The 21,685-nt window shown below is 50.7% G+C and overlaps 1 protein-coding gene across 4 annotated transcripts in view; it reads right to left on the bottom strand.

Moving 5' to 3' along the window:
- Positions 1-21,269, bottom strand: part of ZNF777 (zinc finger protein 777) — a 29,033-nt gene extending 7,764 nt beyond the window's left edge. The window contains exons 1-5 of one of the 4 annotated variants that reach the window (XM_032305067.1): positions 20,634-20,814; positions 20,174-20,275; positions 15,419-16,270; positions 14,326-14,452; positions 12,109-12,222 (exon numbers count right to left, since the gene is read on the bottom strand). In XM_032305067.1, the coding sequence (XP_032160958.1) occupies positions 12,109-12,222; positions 14,326-14,452; positions 15,419-16,270; positions 20,174-20,275; positions 20,634-20,795 (1,357 nt within the window). In that variant the 5' untranslated portion in view covers positions 20,796-20,814. Of the gene's footprint in view, positions 1-12,108; positions 12,223-14,325; positions 14,453-15,418; positions 16,271-19,792; positions 20,093-20,173; positions 20,345-20,633; positions 20,815-20,958 lie in introns of those variants that run through there. The other 3 variants (XM_032305069.1, XM_032305068.1, XM_032305066.1) reach the window with 3 other exon arrangements.
- Between the last annotated feature and the right edge of the window lie 416 nt (positions 21,270-21,685).

Below are 21,685 nucleotides of genomic sequence, written 5' to 3'. Positions count from 1 at the left end.
AGGTCACCCTCCCTCACATCCTTGTTCACTCCTGCTCCAGCTCCGAGTCACCCTGCTGACTCCCCTTTTCTCTCCCACCTGGGGAGGCACCATGGTGACAGTGACGGGGACGGGGACGCCTCTGCTCACTGCCTTAGCCCGCCCCGTTCCTGGGGCCATGGCGCTCCCCCTGCAGTGCCCGCTTCTCGCTCTGCAATCCCTACAGCCCTACAGCCACCAGCACAACCGGGACCCCAGCATCATAAAAATGCCTTCCCTGGCTTCACGAACTCCTGAAGACATTTTGCTTGCCTCCCCCCTCTAAAGCGGTTTTCAAACACGAAGCACCCCTTCGCACTTTTTTGAATAAACATATAAAACGCTTCAGTAACTGCAAAAGATGTCATTTCTGGTGTACTGTAAATATTGAGGGTTTGAAATAAACTCTTCCATCACTCTTGAATGTCACCAGTGGGATCTGAGAACAGCGGCAATTTTCGACCCTCTATTATTCACTTAAAACCGACACGAACAAGTTCTTCTTTGATAGTTGAAATTTTTCTATCATTCCTTTTCACCTTGAACTTCTATTTCCATTCCCACTTTGCCCACAGAATTTTATCCCAATAGAACATCTTTTTATGCTGAGAAGCCTTTTACTGGTCTCCTGGTCTACCACTCTGCTGCAAAAATGTGTATGTAAATTGAAAGATTAATTTTGCTTTCATTTCTAATAGCCATGGGGCTCTAAGTATTGACTGTTTTCCTGTCTTAAGTTATCCTTCGTTATTAGTAGTATATAATGATACACAGATACTCAAGATAGAAAACTAAAAACTTGTTGGAAACAGCTCTTATGAGGATGGAGAGGAATTTTTTGTCCCCTAATTAGTTTGCTTATCTGAGAATGAATATTCTTATCACATGATTGAGACAAGAGTTCAGAATCCAATCTGTTCCTATTTTTCATTTTCATGAACACAAGCATTGGCAAAGCTCATTTACATAGACATATAGATGGGCTGGCAGGGGCTCTGTTGTGGAATCGTCACTTGATTCTCTGAATTTGCTCTGAATTATAATGCTATGAAAGCACATGGTTAACACAGCATCAAAAATTGTTTCTAATGACCTATTAGCTGACAACTTAATTAGGTTCTCTTTCAATTTTGTTAAAAGCGAAGTATTGCAAGGGATCTAACTTGCAAAAGAATTCGCCATCCAGAGGCGCCGGGGTGGCTCAGTGGGTTAAACATCTGCCTTCGGCTCAGGTCATGATTTCAGGGTCTTGGGATCAAGCCCCACATCGGGCTCTCTGCTCAGCGGGGAGCCTGCTTCCCACCGCCCCCTTGCTGCCTACTTGTGATCTCTCTCTGTCAAATAAATAAAATCTTGAAAAAAAAGAACTTGCCATCCAGGCCCCAGGGCGCTACGTTTGTGGTCACGTGCCCCTACGGTCTGGACTGTCTCCGTAACCCAGAGGGCTTTTTATACATCGGAGAACTACTCCCTCGTAAGATGGGGACCGGGGAGGGGTGCGGCTGATGAGGACGGGCTGCATGTGTTGTGTGCCCTCACTGATGAGTTTTATGAATGAGAACAGATCAACTAAGGACTTACTGAACCCTCAAAGCCATCTATGTCATGTCTCTCTTGGGAAGTCTCCGTGCGCCTCTAGGGGCATTGGTACTGCAGCTCCAGCCCGCTGCCTTCCAGGACCTGCCCCGACTTCAAGACCTTATCTGGCCAAACCTCTTACGATGCTCTCAGCTGCACGAACGGTGCCCCTCTCCATGGTGTTTACTTTTCCCTGCCCTTGCAAGGTACTGCATTTACTCATCTGCAAGCCTCTCCTCCATTTGTTAGACAGCAGGGAAGCCAGTGGTCTCCCACCAAAAAGGTTTCCCCACCCCACACAACTTTTGAAAGAGTACTGACACCCTGACTGCACTTCTAAGCAGCGATGTGTTCTCCCATTAAGAAAAAAATTAAAGGGCGCCTGGGTGGCTCAGTGGGTTAAGCCGCTGCCTTCGGCTCAGGTCATGATCTCAGGGTCCTGGGATCGAGTCCTGCATCGGGCTCTCTGCTCAGCAGGGAGCCTGCTTCCTCCTCTCTCTCTCTCTGCCTGCCTCTCTGCCTACTTGTGATCTCTGTCAAATAAATAAATAAAATCTTAAAAAAAAAAAATTAAAGACACATATATTGCAGGACTACAGTTTATGATCAAAGGTAGAACTTCAAGCCACTGGGGAAAAGTTTTCAATAAATGGGGTGGGAATGAACGGAGGGAGGGGCGACAACTGGCGTCACGTCAAAGTAAATTACTGATGAAACAAAAATTTAGACGCAAATAATAAACTCATCCTAGTGTCAGGAAAAAACCAGTTTCTCTCCTCTTTCTTTATGACCATGAACTGAGGAACGGGCTATTCCCAGCCCCCGGGACTCCAGATCCTCCTTCTGGAAGCTGTCTGCTTGGTCACAGCAGACGTCACATGTGCCCAACACATACCAACTCTCATTTTCAGGTGTACATTTTTTGGGGAAGAATTTCTGTAGCTTTGCCTTGACGTTGTCTGGTGATAAGGAACTGATCTAATTTGTGCTTGGTTTGTGATCTCTGTAACTACATTTATTCCTGAGAACTCTTGCAAGATGGGAAATAAAGAAAAAAATCAACCCTACGAATTATTTCCAAATGTATCATGTGTTTGTGAGCACTACATTTAATAGTTAATGAAGCTGATATAATGTTATATTTCCAGACACTTAGTGAAAATACTTGACTATTTGCCTTTTGGAATTTTCTTTTTGTTTTCTGGAGCAAGAAATATTTTATTTCAGATTTCAAATATTTTTAGACTTTTTAAAAAGCTCATAGGCCCAAGACCTGTAATCATGTTTACTGAATAAAAAGGGCTAAGTTAAGTATTTCTATACTTAATATGAAACCCAGACGCCATAAAGTTAGTTATGGGTAAATATGAATACATAGAAACTTAAAACTGATAAAATATGAACATACAAAAATTCAAAATATCCATTCCACACACACACACACACACACAAATACTAAATACAAAGGTAAACCATATATTCAAAACACAGGGGCACCTGAGTGGCTCAGTTGGTTAAGCGTCTGCCTTTTGCTCGGGTCATGATCCCAGGGTCCGAGGATCGAGCCAGCATCAGAGCAGGGAGCCTGCTTCTCCCTCTCCACCCTGTTCACGCGGTCTCTTTCTCAGATAAGCTAATAAATAACTGTATCTGCATGCATAGGATAACTTAACTTAAAAAAATTTTTTTAAGACATTTTATTTCTGCAAGAGAGCAAGCAAGTGCACACCCACTCGTGTCCCAGGACCTGAGATGAAGCCAGACGCTTAAGCAACTGAGCCACGCAGGTGCCCAATATCCTTAACTTTTAAAAAGCATTTACAGATCGATGATAAAATGATGAATAATCCAAAAGGACCATGAGCAGAAGATCATTCCTAAGAGAAGACATCCTTCTTATCAATAAAGGTATGAAAATAGGCGCAACATCATTACAGAAGTTGAGTGAAAGCATCAAAATACTATCTTTTCTACCCATCACCATGGCAAATAATAACAAGATAAATAAAACCCACTAGGGGCCCGGGTATGGGGAGAGAGGCAGTCTCACGTCTGTGTACAAACCAGAGGTGTAGTAATTAGCACAACTGCTTTGAGGGACATTTTTTTTTTTAAATATCTTTTTTTAAAGATTTTATTTATTTATTTGTCAGAGAGAGAGAGAGAGCACAAGCAGGCGAAGTGGTAGGGAGAGGCAGAGGGAGAAGCAGGCTCCCCGATGAGTAAGGAGCCCAATGTGGGACTCGATCCCAGGACACTGGGATCATGACCTAAGCATGAAGGCAGCGGCTTAACTCACTGAGCCACCCAGGCGCCCATGTTTTGAGGGACATTTTAAAATACATATCAAATTTTTAAATGGGTCTGTCCTTGGACCCAGAAAGTCTATTTGCTTTTTGTTTTGTTTTGTTTTGTTTTGTTTTGAAGATCTGATTTATTATTTGAGAAACAGAGAGAGCAGGGGGAGAGACAGATGGAGAGTCTCAAGCAAACTCCGCAGTGAGCAGGAGCCTGACTAGGGGCTCAAGTCCCAGGACTCTGGGATCATGACCTGAGCCAAAAGCAGATGCTTAACCAACAAGCCATGCAGGCGTCCCCACATACCTTTTTAAAAAACATTTAAAAAATCGGGGCACCGGGCTGGCTCAGTCCAAAGAGCGTGTGACTCTTGATCTCTGGGTCCTGAGTTCAAGCCCCAGGTTGGGTGCAGAGATTACTTAAATAAATGAACTTTAAAAAATAAAGAAAAAAAATTTTTTAAATGCATTAAGAAAGACTTTAAGGATATGCCAAAAACTTTAAAAATCTAACAAAGTGCAGCCATAAAGATGCTGGAAAGCCAATGTCAACCATCATTTCTCTGTTTTGAGCTGGTGAAGAAGGTTAATATGGCAACATGGTTTTTACTTTCCAGTAAGTCTCTGAAGTTTCATTAGCATAATTCAGAAGGAATCAATGCCGAGAGGGAAAGCGCCGCATTATTCTCTTCACTGAGTTCCTTCCAATTATGGGCTTGAGACTTTTGCTCTGTCCCTCCCCCTGCTCGTGATCTCTCTCTCTCTCTCTGAAATAAACAAATAAACTCTTTAAAAAGTTACACATGCACACACGCTGAGGATTAGTTTCTCAAAACTTGTTTTGATTTTTATTTTTAAAAAATTTTTTAAAATAAACATTTATTTTGAGATATTTTTAGATTTACAGAACTGTGACATTAGTACGGAGGAACTGCTTTTGTGACATCACTTTAAGCCTGCTGTGGTCTCCTTGGATTTATTTTATCATTTTCAGGTATAGGTCACAAAGCTAATCCTCCTCTTAGGGATAAATCTGAAAGCGAACCTTGACACAGAAACTTTACTCTGTCGTTAACATCCACGATACTGTTTTTACATGAAGTTTTTAAAAAATTCTTTAAGATTTTATTTATTTGAGAGAGAGAGAGAGAGCTCACAGAAGGAGAAGCAGACTCTCCACAGAGCAGGGAGCCCAACAGGGGGCTCTGGGATCATGACCTGAGCTGAAGGCAGATGCTTAACCGACTGAGCCACCCAGATGCCCCACATGAAGTTTTTTTAACGTTACCAAAGCTTTAACCATTTTCAACACTTGGTTTTAAAAAGTTCTCCTCCACGCCTAGCCGCACCTCCCCAGAGCAACACTTCCAATCCCTCCGGCTGACTCTTCTGTTATCCCCTTCATAACTCTAAGGAACACTCCTCTTGCTACTCCTTGAATTATCTTTCTTTCCTTTTTCAAAGATTTTATTTGTCAGAGTACGCGCGAGAGCAGACATGTGCGTGTGCACAGGCGGAGGAGCAGAGGGAGAAGCAGGCTCTCCGCTGAGCAGGGAGCCTGAAGTGGGGCTCGATCCCAGGACCTAGAATCATGACCTGAGCCCAAGGCAGATGCTTAACCCACTGAGCCACCCAGGTGCCCCCGGAAGCATCATACTTTTGTGTCGTGGATGTATTCGAGAAGTCCCTCGAATTTTCAGGGTAAACATCACCTGTCGGCTTCCAAGAGCTGGACAGGAGGCCCTCTCTCCCTGTCCAGGCGAATCTCTTCCAAATCCCCGAGCCTTCCATTTTAGTTTGCAAGTCTGCTTGGAGGAATTTCGGGCATTTACATTATTAGATCACATAAATGTTATAAAACATTGGACCATGGAGTATACCATAGCTATTTTCTATGTCTTTTGCTTTCCCTGGAGCTCACAATTCTTTCCTTGGCTCAGCTTACGAATTTCATTAAGTCAGCTTCAAACTCCCCCATCTCTTCTGCCTCTCCTCAAAGCATTCAGACATAATGGGTATTTCTCAGTTTCATCGACTTGGGAGAACAATTTTCTACAACCTCCTGATGTGCCCCAGTGTGGACTGGTTGCCTCCAGGTGCACAGCTGTCTTCTTGGGATCCCCCTGGGACCACCCCCCTCGCCTCACTTCTGCTAGAAACTCCCAACACCTCTTTCTTTGTGTAAGCCACTTGCCTCCCCCAGTTGGAGGAACGGTGCACAGGAGACGACCTTGAAAATGTCTTGATTTCATCTCTCACATTTAATTCGAATCATCTGGCCGATATAAAACTCTAGAATGGTTGGAAAATATTTTCCAATTTTGAAATTTTAGAGAATTTTAAAGGTATTGCTCTACTGTCCTTTCCCGATATCATTGAAAAGTCCAAAGCCATTTTAATTCTTGTTCCTTTGTATGAGCTTTTTTTTTTTTCCCTCTCTGAAGACTTGTGGGATCGTTTTGACCTCAGCTGCCCGGAAATTTCTTGCTGATGTATTGAAGGCTGAGTCTGTTTTCATCCACTGTTCTGGATATTTGCTGGGCTCTTTCAATCTAGAAAACCGTGTCTTTCAGTGCTGAGAATTTTCCTTGAATTACTGCATTGCTAATTCCTCCTTCCCTATTTTTGCTCTTTTTTCCCCTTTCCTTTCCTGTTCTTTTCTTTTCTCTTCTCCCTTCTTCCTTTTGTGGCTGTTGATATTCCTATTATCTGGATGTTGGACTTCCATCCTTTACTTTTTAAAATTCTGTCACTACTTTCTTTTTTGTCTTGTGCTCTATTTTCTGGGACATGTGCTCAACTTTATCTTCTAACACTGCTAGCTGGGAATTTTTAATCTGTAGTCTTTTTAAATTCCCAGAGTTCCTTTCTATTCTTTTTTTTATAAGCATCATACTTAAAAAATATTTTATTTATTTAACAGAGAGAGAGGGCAAAGCAGGGAACCAGGGGACAGAAGGAGAAGCAGGCTCCCCACTGAGCAGGGAGCCCGATGCAGGACTCAATCCCAGGACCCTGGGATCATGACCTGAGCCAAAAGCAGATGCTTAACCCACTGAGCCACCCAGGTGCCCCAATAAGCATTATACTGTCGTGTCATGGATGTATTCACTTCTTTTATCTCCTTATGGAATGTGAAATACATATGTTATATATATTACATAAACAAATATATATATATGTGTTTAAACCCAGTTTTAAAAATCTCTCTGCATAGTCTCTGTTTCCTTGAAATTTATTTTTTCTGCTTTCTTTTCCTTTGCTCTTTCTATATTAGAGGCTTTCCCCAAATGTCTGCGGTAATGGTTATCTACTTATATTTAAAAGTAGAACACTCAAAAGAGATTGAAAAGTTTGGTGCCTTTAAGTAGGGCTTACTGGTGATGGGCTTCCCACCGGGATGGCTTGGCTGAGTCATTTCCTGGGAAGATGCCATGGGCTGGTCCCCGAAGTCTCCAGGCAAAACGCATCCAGTATGCTGCCTGGGGGTTTCATCCTGGATGTCTGCTACAACTTGTGAGCCAGGTTGGGAGGAAGGCTAGAGATCTCAGTACCTGCATGTCACGCTTCACTGCCTACCTTGCAGCCAGCGTGGTGTCCTGCCCTCCAGGGGCCCGGTGTCGCCTTCAGACATGGTCTTGTTCACCTTCTCCAGAGAAGTAGGCGCAGCTGTCCAGCAGGGCTGGGAGAGGCAGACGCTGGCTGAGGGACCGAGGGAGGCCGTAGAGGGGAGGTGAAAGACGTCTGACCCATCTTCTGTTTTTAAGCCCACCTTTGCCCCATTTCCAGAGGTACCTACGGTCTCCGCTACTGCTCCTTCCCGAGTCTGGAGTAGGGAATGGGGGTGCAGTGCACACGGAGTTTCTCTTCTGCATTCCCCAATCCCAATTTTGGATGTAGCTTTCTAAATCAGTGATCACCCAGCCATCTGCTCGTAGGGCTTCCAGAATGTGCTTGCTGTTGTCTCCCTGCACACTCCTAAAAGCCCTTCGCTCTTGCTTTAGAAGGATTCTGAGAGGTAGGAGTAAACACATGTTCAACCTGCCATCTTTAACTTGAAGTCTTTCTTCATGTGTGTTTTTTTTTTTAAATTATTTTTACTGAATAAGTAATATATACTTACTCGAGAACATTCTACAAAGCATAAAGAAATACAATTTTGCTACATTTCCATTCAATTTTTTTCCCCCTATCTTTTGTTTACATCCCGGACTTCAAGTTACATTTCCATTTCTACATCAGTCACTTCCCCTATCGATGGGACCCTGGCCATCAGTGTCACGTGAGCAAAGCCCACCTGAAGCAAACAAGGTCGGCCCCCAGCTAAGGCCCCATATGTGCGCCCCCCCGCTCACGGCTACCCTTGAAACAGCGAGGATGCGTGCTGGCTCCCTCCCCTCCCCGGCCGCTCAGCCCGCTCTGAGAGGCTTCTGCCCCATCACACCACCAGGTCACTGTCGCTGACCACCTGCACGTCCCACGGATGAGTCAGTCTTTGCCTTACTAAGCCACACCGCGGAATTCAGCACGGCTGACCACACCCCCTCTTTCTGGAAACCCTCTTCTCTTGAAAGACCCCCCGACGCACTACCCTAACTTCGCGCGCTCTACCGCCTGAGCCAGCCAGGGCCCCTACTATCCTCCTGTCTTGCCACCTTTCTGACCAGTCCTTCCATTTCCTCCAGTTCCTCTACCTCCTCCTTCCTTCTCCAACTCCTTCAACAGCGGTTCTCGGCATTGGCTGTGTGTGAGAATCATCCTGGAACCGTTTTAAAGAACATTAACGCCTGGGCCCCTACCCAGACCAGTATATTCCAAATCTGCTCTAAAAGTCAGGGCTCCCAAGGGGATGGCCTGTGCTCTCTCCCGTCTCCCTTTCCAGACCGGGTCTATGCTACCAACGCCCAAATGTCTGTCTCTAGCTCAGATCTCGGCTTTTAACGCTTCCAGACTTTCTTCCCTCCAGTGAATTCTCCTCCAGGCACCTGGGACTCCTACTCGCCCTTTAGGTTCCCACTAGAAAGTCGTCCAGGCTGTGTGTCTCAAGGGCCCGGATGCTTGCCTTCACAGCACCGCTGCCCTCCTTAATGTGCGGTTGGCGGGGGATGGGGTTAGTTATTACTGTCGGTCTCCTGACGTCCTGCCTGGTCCAGAAAAACCCCTGAAGGGGTGCCTGGGTGGCTCTGTTGATAAGCATCTGCCTTCAGCTGAGGTCATGATCTCCGGGTCCTGGAATTGAGCCCCGAGTCGGGCTCCCAGCTCAGCGGAGAGTCTGCTTCTTCTTCTGCCACTCCCCCTGCTTGTGCTTGCTAATAAATGAAATCTTAAAAGCAAAAACAAGAACTAAAGAATGAACATGCAAATGAAACGTGGTATAAAAACTTCATTGATGATTTCAGTGGCCATATGAGAGTCTGCATAATGTAATATAGTATCTGCCCATCTTAATCCACAGCTTGGATTTTTTTTTTAAGATTTTGTTTATTTATTTGATAGAAAGAGACACAGCAAGAAAGGGAACTCCAGCAGGGGGTGTGGGAGAAGGAGAATCAGGCTTCCCACTGAGCAGGGAGCCCGAAGAGGGGCTCAATCCGAGGACCCTGGGATCATGACCCGAGCCAAAGGCAGCCGCTTAACAACTGAGCCACCCAGGCGCCCCCACGGTTTGGATTATTTTCCTAGTGCTAGAGACTCTCAGAAAGCAAAGGACATTCTTAGGTCAAGTATATGAACATTTTTAATATTTAAAACATATTTTAAGACTAAAAAAATATCAAATTGCTTTTCACAAAGACTGAGACCTTGGATTTCAGCCATGCCTTCTGGTTTGATTTTACTCTCCAGTAATTTGTTAGGTAAAAATGGAAGCTGGCTTCCCCAGACCTTCGTTACCCCCCTTCGAGGGCCATGAATGGGAGCCCCTGCTTGAGTGTTTTGAGAGTAGGGTCGATATCAGAAGCATTTTTGCCCTCAGGGATCCAAACCATAAAAAAATGGTTTATTGAATACATTCACTTAGCCAGTTCATAAAATTGTCATGTTCAGTGTACTTGGAACTCTGGAAAAATCTCAGGTTTCTAGGCTTCTCCCCACCAGTATCACACCAGAGCCAGTTCTGCAGCCCCCCTTCTAAGGGGTGAGATGTGGGAGCTCTGGTAACAGGCTCTGCTAAGGGCAGGATCACAGAACAATCCTGCTCTCCAGCAGCCAGGGCCCTGGTCACACACGGAGGTGTGAGCCCCCAGCTGGCCCTGTGTGGCGGGGGTTCCCATGCCCTCCCCTGTGCTCCCTCCCGTCTGGGCTCCAAGCGTCTGGGGATGGTCCGTGGAACAAATGGCACATTCCAGCCACACAAGGCAGCCTCTGTGATGCTCGGGCCGCGGACGCACGTGTACCACAACAAACCCAGCCTGGGGCCCAGTGGGCTGAGGTTTTTTGCTTTCGATTCTGGCCCTGCTCTGTGGGAGGCCCGTCTGTGACGAGGCTGTGAACAAGCAGACAGGGGCAGGGGACAGAGGCTGTCGTCCCAGCGCGTGTGAGAGAATGCGCGCGGAGCAGTACCTAGACCACAGAACCCTACCGGGACATCAGATTTTAGGGGATCTACCCTGACCCACTTGCCCAGATTCTCATTCTCTGCCTCCCAGGCCTGGTTCTTACTTCTTCTGCTTTGAATTTCTCTCTTTTTGCCACGTGATCCTTGTTTTTGTCTGTGGCCACTCAAACTTGTGGACACAGACTTATTTTTTTCTAAACAAAAGGACCTTCTGCCACATGCCATACTTTGTTCCCAAGTCCCCAGTCTCACCTGCTTTTATTTTTTTAAAAGATTATTTATTTATTTATTTATCTGACAGAGAGATCACAAGTAGGCATAGAGACAGGCAGAGAGAGAGGAAGGGAAGCAGGTTCCCCACCAAGCAGAGAGCCTGATGCAAGGCTCGATCCCAGGACCCTGAGATCATGACCTGAGCCGAAGGCAGAGGCTTAACCCACTGAGCCACCCAGGCGCCCCTCACCTGCTTTTAAATCATGATTTTTGTCTGCCAGAATGAACCGAGTCTGGCCTCTACTCTCAACTTAAATCTCTCACAAATCTCCAGGAAGGAGGGGTACTGGATTGCTCTGAGGGATGCCGGCACTTATTTTTCCAGAGGCTTCTGTCTCTTCTGTCACAGACAGCTCTCAGTCACCAGAGCTGACTTCACTCTAGATGTTGCTGGACCTCCTGCGAGGATCCAGCTGACAGGTCCCAGAACCAACGACATGATTTCGTAACTAGACCTGGCCTCTGGCTCTGGTGAGTTCTCCGGCTGGATTATCCTTTTTCCAAAGACAGGATCACCCATGATGTCTGGCTGTGAAGGACAAGGATCGGCTTCCACTGCAGACCTTCAAGGTAGATGATTCAAGTCCAAAGGCAATTCCAAAGCAGAGCTCCACAAACAGACCACGCTCCGCAAGAGCTCCAGCAGGGCAGGCACGTGGGCCACGGACACAGGGGCTGGCGAGGGCTGACGCCTACGCAGAATGACCGCGCCTGGGGTTTACTGGGCTGCCAGTACAGCCCAGTCACCCCATCAGGCCCTAGAGACTAGGACCCGTCCTATTTTACGGATGGGGAAAATAAGCTTCCCCAAAAGGCCAAGTTATCGTAATCAGACCGCCAGTGAGCATAGAAGCCGGGATTCAAAAACGCAGGTATCTGACGCCAGGGTCCACACTTGAGACACACGCCTTTCCGCGGCCTCTGTCACACCAGCCCATCCACACACCGTTCTGCACATCGCACAACGTCTCCCGTCCAGTCTGTCTGTCCCTATCCCTCCACTGACCGGCTGCAGGATGGGGGTGAGCAGCCTTCTCTGGAATGCTCCACAAGGCACCATCTCTAGCACCCTGACAAGTGACCGCTTTTCTTTCAGTTCTGGTTTTGTTTCCTGCCAAGAGGGGGGGTGACACCTGGTCATGTCAGAAACTCCCCAAGATGATGAACCCAACGGTGTCCTAATTTCCCAGCCACTTGGGCCACTGGTGGGGGGCAGGGGGGTCAAGGAGGCGTCAGGCAGGTCTCGCACCTGCAGGCCCCCTTCCTGCACACATCTGCTAACACAGCCCTCCGGGGTCTGCTGCGGGTGGCGACACCCCACGCCGGGCCTCCTGAGGGCTGGAAGACCTGGAAGGCAGAGCTCTGGGCCACCCAAGAGCCACTCACCAGCACTGGGATCTGCGGGCGTCTCGCCTTCCTCGGAGTCCTCCTGCTCCTGCACGGTCGGCCTCTCCCCACGCTCCATCTGCGACATGAGGTCTGGTTTGGAAATTGCATAGTCTGGGCAGAAGGAAGGAAAGAAGACATGCTATGTGGTGAGGTTGTAAAGGTGTCACCTGTGTGAGTGGGACACGAGGAGGAGCCCTGCAGTGGCAATGCTGGAAAAGAGATGCTCCCGGTTCCCAGCCCTCCTCCTGAAGGCCCCCGCGGTGTGTAGGCCTGTGCGTGCATGTGGGAGGGGCCTGCACGCGTGCGGGGTGGGGGGCAGCAGCCACATGCACACCAGCAGGAAGTGACCCTGTCGCTGGTGGCCGGGGCGGCGACATGTCATGCCTTTTCATGACAAAGGCACACAAGAGAGTTGAAATTTTATAGGGTAAAAAAACGAATCCTGACAAAAATCCAGAAGCTAAAACTCTAAGCACGGATAGTGTCCCTCACATTTAAAAAAGTTTAAAGCTCTCTGGAAATGAAGTTACTGGATGAAGACGCGCGGAGGAGACGCGTGAAGGAGATGCATACGCACGTGCACCCACACATGGCTTCTTTGTAAATGGTTAACATCCGTTATTCTATCTAAAGAGCCACCACGATTCGTACAAGATAAAAAAGCAACTGTAAAGAGGTAATTCATAGAAGAAATGCAAATGGCCAGTAAAGACAGGAAAAGATGCACTAGCTCACTACTCATCAAAAAAAAAAAAACAAACCTCATATGAAAATAATGAGGTGTCATTCTTCACTCATCAGAAAGGACAACTATTTAAAACAAGGCCATCAGTTCGAGCCCCGGCATGCAGAGACAGCACTGCCACGCTCAGGGGCGTGAAGGTCACAGCCTTCGGGAGAAGTAGCCACAATACTGTGAGCGGGCCTCCTCTTCGCCCAGGAGACGCCCTCCTCAGAAGCTGTCCTCCTGCGGTACCCAGACAGGAGCACACGGACACATGGGGACGCGGAGTCCGGACTCGGCAGCAGGCAGGAGATGCGATCAGCCTACTCCCTGTCCACAGAGAGAAGGTCAGACACCCAGCGGCTCCCTGGAGGGCCACACATCCTTCTGAATAGGACTACCTGTGCAACTGTGGAAAGCGGCCTAGGGCCCATCCTTCGATAGAGTAAGTCACCGGTCCCCATCCGTGCGGGCCACAGGCGGCCTGTGCCCAAGCTTGTGTTTGCACGTGCATAACTGAGGATGGGAAACAACACAGGCCGAAGGGATTGTGCTGGTTACCTCTGGGGGGGCACGGGGGTTGCTCTTTATTCTATAAATCTAAATGGTTAAATTTTCAACAATTTCAATAAACTGAAATTTCAATTATGCATATATTTTAAAAAGAAAAGAAAAAACGAGTCAAATAGAAGAAAGTTCTCTTAATGGGGAGGTATGTGGATATTCAATGCAAGAATCCAAGTTTCTAAGCATAGACTTGCACATGTAAATGTTTTCCTTTTATTGCGTGCCCAAAGAGTTCCCCACACCAGCCAGAAGGATACGTATAAAAATGAAGTATATTCTCCCAGGTTTTCCGCCTGAAATACTCTTATTAATGGAAACAACAAAAATGCACAGACTTCTGGGGAAGAGAGTCCTTGGTGAGACTGTGACTTGCTGGTGGAACCCAGCATGAGCATTGACCCCCCGGGGTCACAGCCTCCTCTCTGCACAGAGGAGATAAGAACCCGGGGGACACAGGCTCTCCATCAGTGACAGTGTTCAGTCACCTGAATGGGCGAAGGGGAGCGAGGGCTCATGCCTGTCCCAGTGCCCTCTCGGGAGAAGTGGGGATTAAGTAACTTGATTCTCATAAAGCCCTTCACACTCTGCTTTGTAACAATTTCCTGGACAGACTCATTAAACATATACGTACAGAGCCAGGAGGAAATAATGTAGAGGTGGGACCCTGCCGTCTGTCTCCTTCCCACCCGTGCCGTGGCTTCTCGGTGGAGTGGTGCTCTGTCTACACTCTCTCCTCATCTCTGCTACCCCGGTGCCTGGGGCTGTTTGTGCTAACTCGTCGTGAACCAGTTAGAAAAACTGAAATTCGGTTTTTCTTGTTTCTGAGTATTGGGAGGACTGGCACTCAGAACTCCCCACGTCTCCAAATGAACCTCAGGCTCGTGTCCAGGAAGCCCCCCAGCGTGGGTGAACCTTGTCCTTACCCATAGAAACCAGAGACTCGTAGTTGCCCCGCATCACGTTCTTGTAGAGCTCCTTCTGCCACTCGGACAGGTTCCCCCACTCCTGCTCGGAGAAGTGGACGGCGACATCATCGAAGGTGACAGGAACCTGGAACCACACAAACTCAGCTTGGACCACCTGGACAGCAGTCATGGGCCCTCAGCCGCCAAATCCCAAGGTAACGAATGGCTCTCAGCCCCAGGCCCTGGCTCAACATCCTTCTCCCGGGACTGCAGTGGGAAAGGCCCAACGGCCCAGCGGTGGGTCTTCAGCACAGGCCTCTCTAGAAATCTGGCCTGACTTCAGCCACTGTCCTGGCCCCACAGAGTAAGGGTCTTGTTTTGTCTGGTCTGTTTTTCTGTCTAATGGGATAATCCTTGCGGCTACAAAGCATGGTCTGCAGACCAGCAGCATTGACACCGGGGAATGTGCTAGAAATGCAGACCCCCAGGCCCCAATCTAGACCCACTAATCAGATTCTGCATTTAGTAAGATCGCCACACTAACATTTGAGAAGGGCTGGCATAGAGAATGCAGTCCCACTTCCGTCCCTACATAAGGCGGTGTACAGGGACAACACACGAAGAACAGAAAGCAAGCCAGTCCACATTCCAGTTCAGGATCTTCTGGGAAAATAATACTGAAACCTAACTATTCTCTAGTTTTTTAGGATATCTCTTGAAATCACATTTTTACGGGCATTAACATAATTTCTAAGTCAACTGATAAAAACGTGGAGCAGGACAGAGCCCCAGAACCTTCCACCAAGGTCTCCATCCACCTCTGACAGTGAACTTCCAACGTTCACACCAAGTCCCACTCACTGTGACCTGAACGCCCTTCGGAACTGACCATCCCTGATCACTAGGAGGTCCTCTGACCTGTTTACCCAGGGCTTAACCAACAGGACAAACGTGATGTTGGCGTGTCTTGTGCTTGGTGAAGTCATGCTAGCAACTAGGTATCATTATATCTGTCTCCTTAACCACCTCTTTTTCCTTCTTTTATATGAAATTCCTAAAACACATGCAATTCGGATCCCTCCTTGGGAGGCCCCAGTTGGGATGGCTTTACCTTGGGGACCTCTCCATTGCTGCCCGGGGGCAGCCTCAGGATCCAGAAATTTCGGTTTTTCAGCAGGTTCTCCATGTTCTCCAGCCGCCTCTGCAGCAGCCCGTACTCCTGCAGCAGGGTCCCCAGCACAACCCACTTGCTCTCCAGGTGGTTCGCAAACTCCACGGCCGTCTTCTCACAGTCCGCCAGCTTCTTCTCGGCCGTCCCCGTCCGCCCCTCCAGGGTCAGGAGCCGCATGGCCTGAGCCTCCAGTTTCCTCTCCACCGCTTGGACGGCAGCCCACACGGCCAAGCGGGTGATCTCCGCCGTAGGGAGCGGTGTGTCCTTCTGGGCTGCAGAAGAGATCTGGAAGGGAGTATCTTTTTGGGAAACGGGGCTCTGAAGCAGGGGGTCCATGTCAGTCTCCGGCACTGTGGGGGAAAGGGACAGGGGGTCTTTCTCGGGAACTTCAGGCGAGTGGAGTGGGGCTTCTTGGTGGGGGGTGGAGTGGGACAGAAGTGATATTTCTTGTTCAGCAGCAGCTGGGGGTGGATACTGGGTCTCTTCTTGGGAAGTCAGGGGACCCTGGAGATGAGTCTCTTGCTCAGAAGCGGCCGGATACAGGAGTGAGGGTCCCTTCTGGAGAACATGCGGCATTCGGCCAGAGGTCTCTAGCTTGGGAGTCTGGGGCAGGGAGCCTTGTCGGGGAATGGGGGGAGACGAAGAAGGAATCTCTTTGGGGGGAAGAACGCGGGACTGAAACAGAGTTTCTCGGGGGATTCCGGCGGGGGCCTGACGTGGGGTTTCTTCTTGCAGAACACTGGGGAATGACAGAGGTGACGAGCGTTGGGTCTCCATGTCCAGCTGCTGGACCTGTGTTCAAGGAGAGAAAGGACAGGATTGAAGGCCACAGAATCCAGATGGCAAAGTAAATGCCAAAGATCGGCACCCACCGAAAAGGGTCATGGGTTTCCTGGTAAGAAGATACATTGCGCGGACACGAGTCTCTTCTTGAGAGCCTAGAGCTGATTTAGGTATCAATTATGAAACTATTATTAACAACAAAGAAAAGGTGGCCACCGTCTGTGTTAGAGCTGTCTCTTTCTTCACAACACACATCTCACGGGGACCACCCAGGACTAGAAGTGGACCAGAGGACCAGATACAGGCCTCTGCTCTCGGTCCTGTCCCCGCCGACTACTGCCGGCTCACGCGGCCTCTCGGTTCTCCCTGTCCTTGCCCGTAGCACAAGGACAGTATCTGACACACCTGCCACCTCACGGAGTTTGAGCACGGAGCAGCAAAGAAAATAAGACTTTGTAAACCACAAGAGCAGAACTGTCAGGGCCGGGCACCGTTATGACCCCCAGACTCCCAGCAAGGTGGGAGGAGACCCCAGCGGGGCTACTAAAGGACGTCCCTCGACGAGGAACTTGACATGTGGCCCCACTGCTCCTGCTTGTGTCAGGAGGCAGTCCCTGTGCCCTCTGTCTTAAGGGAAAACTTAGGGGATACCTTAAGTTTCCCCGACTCTGATCAAAGCTGAACTGTGGACTTATTAATACAATTTCACCAACCACGTCTACGGAGAGAGGCCGAATGGGCTTCTGGGTACCCCAGGCTGACAGAGAGAAGAGACACCCTGCCCGAGCCAGGCCAGGGGACAGCAGTTTAGCCCCTTGTACGCGGGAGCCAAAGCGCCCAGGGCCGATGGTCCCTACTGCAGGAGGCGTGCTCTGGTGGTCTGAGTTCCTCCCTGTGGTCTGTGAGGTGGGGAAGGAGAAGCAGAGGCCTGGAGAGGCTGGAAATGGAGCGGAAGTCAGCCATTCTGTGACCCTCGTCAAGACTGGTGGGGCGACTAGAACGGACATAAAGACTGACTCCTTTGGGGATTTTCATTATTCACTCTCTCCCTGATCCCCACCTTAGCCACATTCGTGTTGGGAGAATTCTTGTGTCACCAGGAAGGTGAAGCCAAGATCTTCTGAGTGGCCAGCTCTGGGTTTACTGAGCCCATCAACAGCGCTATCGGAACCGAACCGAAGTTCTTCTATAACATGTTTGTCCATTTGCTCGTATCTTCCTTCAGCCAATCTGCTGAAGGACCCATTGCTGGGCCACGTACAAGTGATCTTTAATGTAACTGGAAGCCCCGTTCTCTTCGTTTGAAAGGGAGCATATCCAGTCTGACCCAGAGTATGTGCTCAATGAATGTCTGCTGACTGAATGAACAATATAAATGATTGGGTCACGTGAAAAAACAATGTTAGGGGACAGCATGACATTGCTTCGGTCATCTGTCAGAGCCGTCTCAACTAATTTGTGTCTCCTCCCACTTTCCTTCCTTCATTTGCTCATTCATTCACTTACGAGGCCTTCACCGAGACTGCACCACACGTTAAGCCAAGAATTGGAAACCGAAGGCCTGTGCAGGCGGAATGTTCTCAAGGTAGTATGATCCAATAGTTCTGCAGCTAACCAGATGTGAGAGCTTATTAGTCAGATAACAGCTAACAGTTAGTCAGCACTTACTGTGCGCCCTGAACTGTGTTAAGCATTTCAAAGGGCTATCTCTCACGTCATCCTCAGGAAGCCCTATGAAACTGGGACTCTGAGAACTGTTACCCACACTTAGCACAGGGAGGCGTGGAAGTTTGGAGAGGCCAACCCGCTCGCCCAAGGTCACACCGCAGGCTGGCCACAAGACACCGTAGGTTGCCTCTGGGTCTCAGCTGTCAACCCAGGTAGCAGGTCAGGTTAAGTGTTCTGAATCCTTTCTGCCTCTATAATTCAGAGAAGCCTGGAGAGTAAACACAGACCCGTGGGAGGGTCTATGGTTGGCAAGGCCTTACCCATAAAGACATTTCATAGACCCCTTTGAAAACTAATGAAAGTTGTGGATTCTCTCCCTCAAAAAACTAACAAAACAAAACAAAACAAAACCACAGGCGGGCACACACACACACAATTCTGCAAACACTTTCAAGGGGTTCACAGACCCCAAAACCTGGAGATTCATCAAGTTACGTCTCAACTTGTCACAGGTAAGGGCAGACAGGACAGCCCTCTGGGACAGGAGCCTCAGATGCCAGGGGAAAATGACCAGCATAACGGAACACAATAGGCACATTATGGTCCTGTCCTTCGAGGGGGGATTAGGGTATTTGCCTACAACTAATGGGAAGGAAAAATCCCCAGAGGCCAAGTTAGTCTCCCTGAGTAATACACGGGTTTAACTAAAACAATGAAAAAACTAATTATATATAAAAAAGCTCCAGTATAGTACCTAAAGCCTAAAGCCAGCAGAGTAAGATACGGTTACCAACTAGTCTAATCAGAGCTCAAGGGAAAATACCATTTCTTTGCTGTTACTAGACTGGCTCTCTCCAATTCCAGATTTGGAGGACTGTAGAGGGTTGAGGGGGGCACAGGAACATACCTGTCCTCTACCCCTAAATTAAAGCCCCTTGCTATAATGTCCTCCGTGTCAGTAAACCTGTGGCTCAATTTTACCCTAAGCATAGAGGGATGGAGCTATAAATATAGTATCTAAGATTAATAAGCTTGCATTCTCAAACTGTTGTGGGCAGGGGGAGAATTCTAGACTATAGATCATAGGATTTAACCCACCCTCCCTATCTCGTGCATCCCAAGTGGATGGGGTCCCCAGGACTCATGCATATTAGCAGAAAAAAATACATCACCATTCATACCGATTTATAAAAAAGCCATGCCATTTTCTTGAATGACCCAGTGTGGTTAACTCAGAATTATATACCATTCAAGGGCCCTAGAGACCAAAGCCCAGAGGTAGGCATTTTTAAATCTCCATTTTGCTGTATTTTTCCAATAGATGATTACTATTTTTATTGAACCAGGAGGCTCTTTAGAAAGCATGTATCCCGACCCCCTCCACACAACAGTAAACTGAGGCTCACAGGCGCTGACTCCCAGCAGCCATCCTGCTCTCCAGCACGGCCACCGCATCTCAAAGAGCAGGTCTGCGGGGAGATTTCAGGGCTGGTTTTTCAGAATGGCCCACTAAGCAGGACCACCGGCCACGAAACCCTTAGGAGCTCGCTCCCCAGACCCCATCCGTCTGGACACCCAAAATCTGGCGGGGGGGGGGGCTCCAGACGCAGAAGCTGGAGGCCCAGGCGCCGAGCCCGAGGGTCACCTGCTCCCCACGACGCAACCGCTCGGCCGGGCGCTGCCGAGCCTCTCACCACGCCGTCACCTCCCCCCGACGGGCCGCGTCCACCGCGCGCCGGGCCAGGCCCCTAACCCAGGCGAGGCCGCCACCAGAGCCGCCCCTCCCCGTCCAGGCCCGCGGCCCGAGAAGGCTGGCATTTCTGGGGACGCGGGCACCGGGCCACGGAGGATTCGCTACGTGACCTTGGGGCAGGCCGGGCAGGTCGCCGCCAGGAGTCTGTGCCTCAGTGTCTCCGCTCTGCGAAATGGGGAGAGCCGCGTCAGCGCCGCGCTCCGGCCGCGGGAGGCTCGGCGGGGGCGAGCTCTGCGGAAAACGTGCGGCGGCAACCCCGACGGACGCAGCGCCGGCTCCGCAGGGAGCGAGGCGCGCCGCCCCGGGCGCCCACCTCCGGGCCCGCGAGCGTGCCAGGCCCCGGCGTCCCCGCAGCCTCGCCCGGACGGCGGCCGGATCCTCGGCCCCGCTCCCATCCCGCAGCCCGCCCCCCCCCGCCGCCCCCGTTAAGGGGCGCGCGAGCCCGCCGGGCCCCCCCCAACCCCCCACGTCGCGGCGTTTCTGTCCCTTACCGAGACCCCAGGCCGGGCCGCCGAGCCCGGGACGCGCAGGCCGTCCCCCGGGCCCCGAGTCCGCGCGTCCGTGCGCGCGCGGGCCGCCCTCACCGGAGCCGGGGCCGCCTCGGCCATGGCCGTGCGCTGTCCGGCCCGGCCCGGAGTCGCCGCCGCCGCCGCCGCCGCCGCGCGGCCCCGCGCAGGCCGGCCCCCCGGCCTCTCCGCAGGCGGCGCCCGCCCGGCCCTGCCTTCCCCCGCCCGGGCTCGCGCGGCCGTCGGGCCCGGCCTGCTCAGGGCGGGCGGGGACGGAGCGGCCGAGCCGGGCGGCGGCGTCGGAGCGGGGCGCGCGGCGGTGCGGGCGGCCGGGCGGGCTGCGCCCCGGCCGCGAGCTGGGCCCCGGCCCTCAGCACCGGCCCCCGGCCCGCGCGCGGCCCCTCTGCGGCCGCGGCTGCGACCCCGGCTCCGGCCCCGGCCCCGGCTGCGAGCTGCGCTGCCGTCCCGGCGCCTCTTCAGCAGGGGAGCTGCACAGCAGCTGCCATGTTGATACAAACTGCATCCTGGGAGGCATGTCCCTCTCAGGCCGTTTAAAGAGAAACACTCCGAGGCTCGTCGGAGGCTGCAGGAACCCAGACAGCTCCATCTACAGCCGGTAGGAGCGAACAGTGTCGAGCGAGCAGCCGGGCGGCGACGGACACGCCCTGAGCCCCGGGCCAGCCCGTCGTGGAGCCCGGGCCGAACCGCGCGGCCTGCCCCCCCCCCCAGCCGCCCCCAGCCGCCCCCCCCCCCCCAGCCCGGCCTCTCACCTGGGGTCCTCGCCTCCCCGGGCAGCCTCGGGCGAGACCCGGAGGCGGGAGAGCCGAGCACACACCGCCGCGCGCGGCCGAGGCGACGTGCTGGGGTCTGGAGGCGGCTTGATTGGCTCCGACAGCCTTCCTCCCGCCGGATCCCCCTGCTCCTCTCAAACCCAGAACCCGGGTCGTTCCCTTTCAAAACCTGCGCTCACAAAGGGATCTAAGAAACCCGTCACACCAAAGCGAGCCCGGGTTCATGTGACCAGCTCTGTGCAGTCCGGGTTCCAGGGAAGCGGACTGTGGTTCCAAGGGTAACAAGGGGGTTGGGTGCTTTTGTGAAATGCCCGAGTGTTGTTTTCGACAGGAGAGGACACAATTCCGAGAATCATAGAGTGCTGGGGCTGGAAGGGGCCGGACCCGGCATTTGGGAGGAAACTGAGGCCGAGTGGGAAGGGACATGTTTACCCCAAGTTGCCTTCCAGCCCCTTGCAGGAATGCTCTTTATAACCTTGAGAGATATCCCAAAAGAAAGGGTAGAGAGCTTGGAGTTGGCGGCTCCCTTTCCTGGACAGGTTCACGCACACCCATATTTATGGAACATCTAGCAGGAGGCAAAAACTAGAAATGAAATGGGGGTGGGGGGCGAGGAAGAGAGAAAGTACAGGCAGGCCTCCTGGATACACGAGAGAAAACCCAACTGGAACTAACTTGAGTGGGGGAGGGGGAGAAAAGTAGAATA

This window comes from Mustela erminea, chromosome 11, assembly GCF_009829155.1.
Source record: "Mustela erminea isolate mMusErm1 chromosome 11, mMusErm1.Pri, whole genome shotgun sequence".
NCBI classification, from domain to species: Eukaryota; Metazoa; Chordata; class Mammalia; order Carnivora; family Mustelidae; genus Mustela; species Mustela erminea.
Note: the sequence above shows the minus strand (reverse complement) of the source record. Positions and strands in the feature narration are given on the sequence as shown.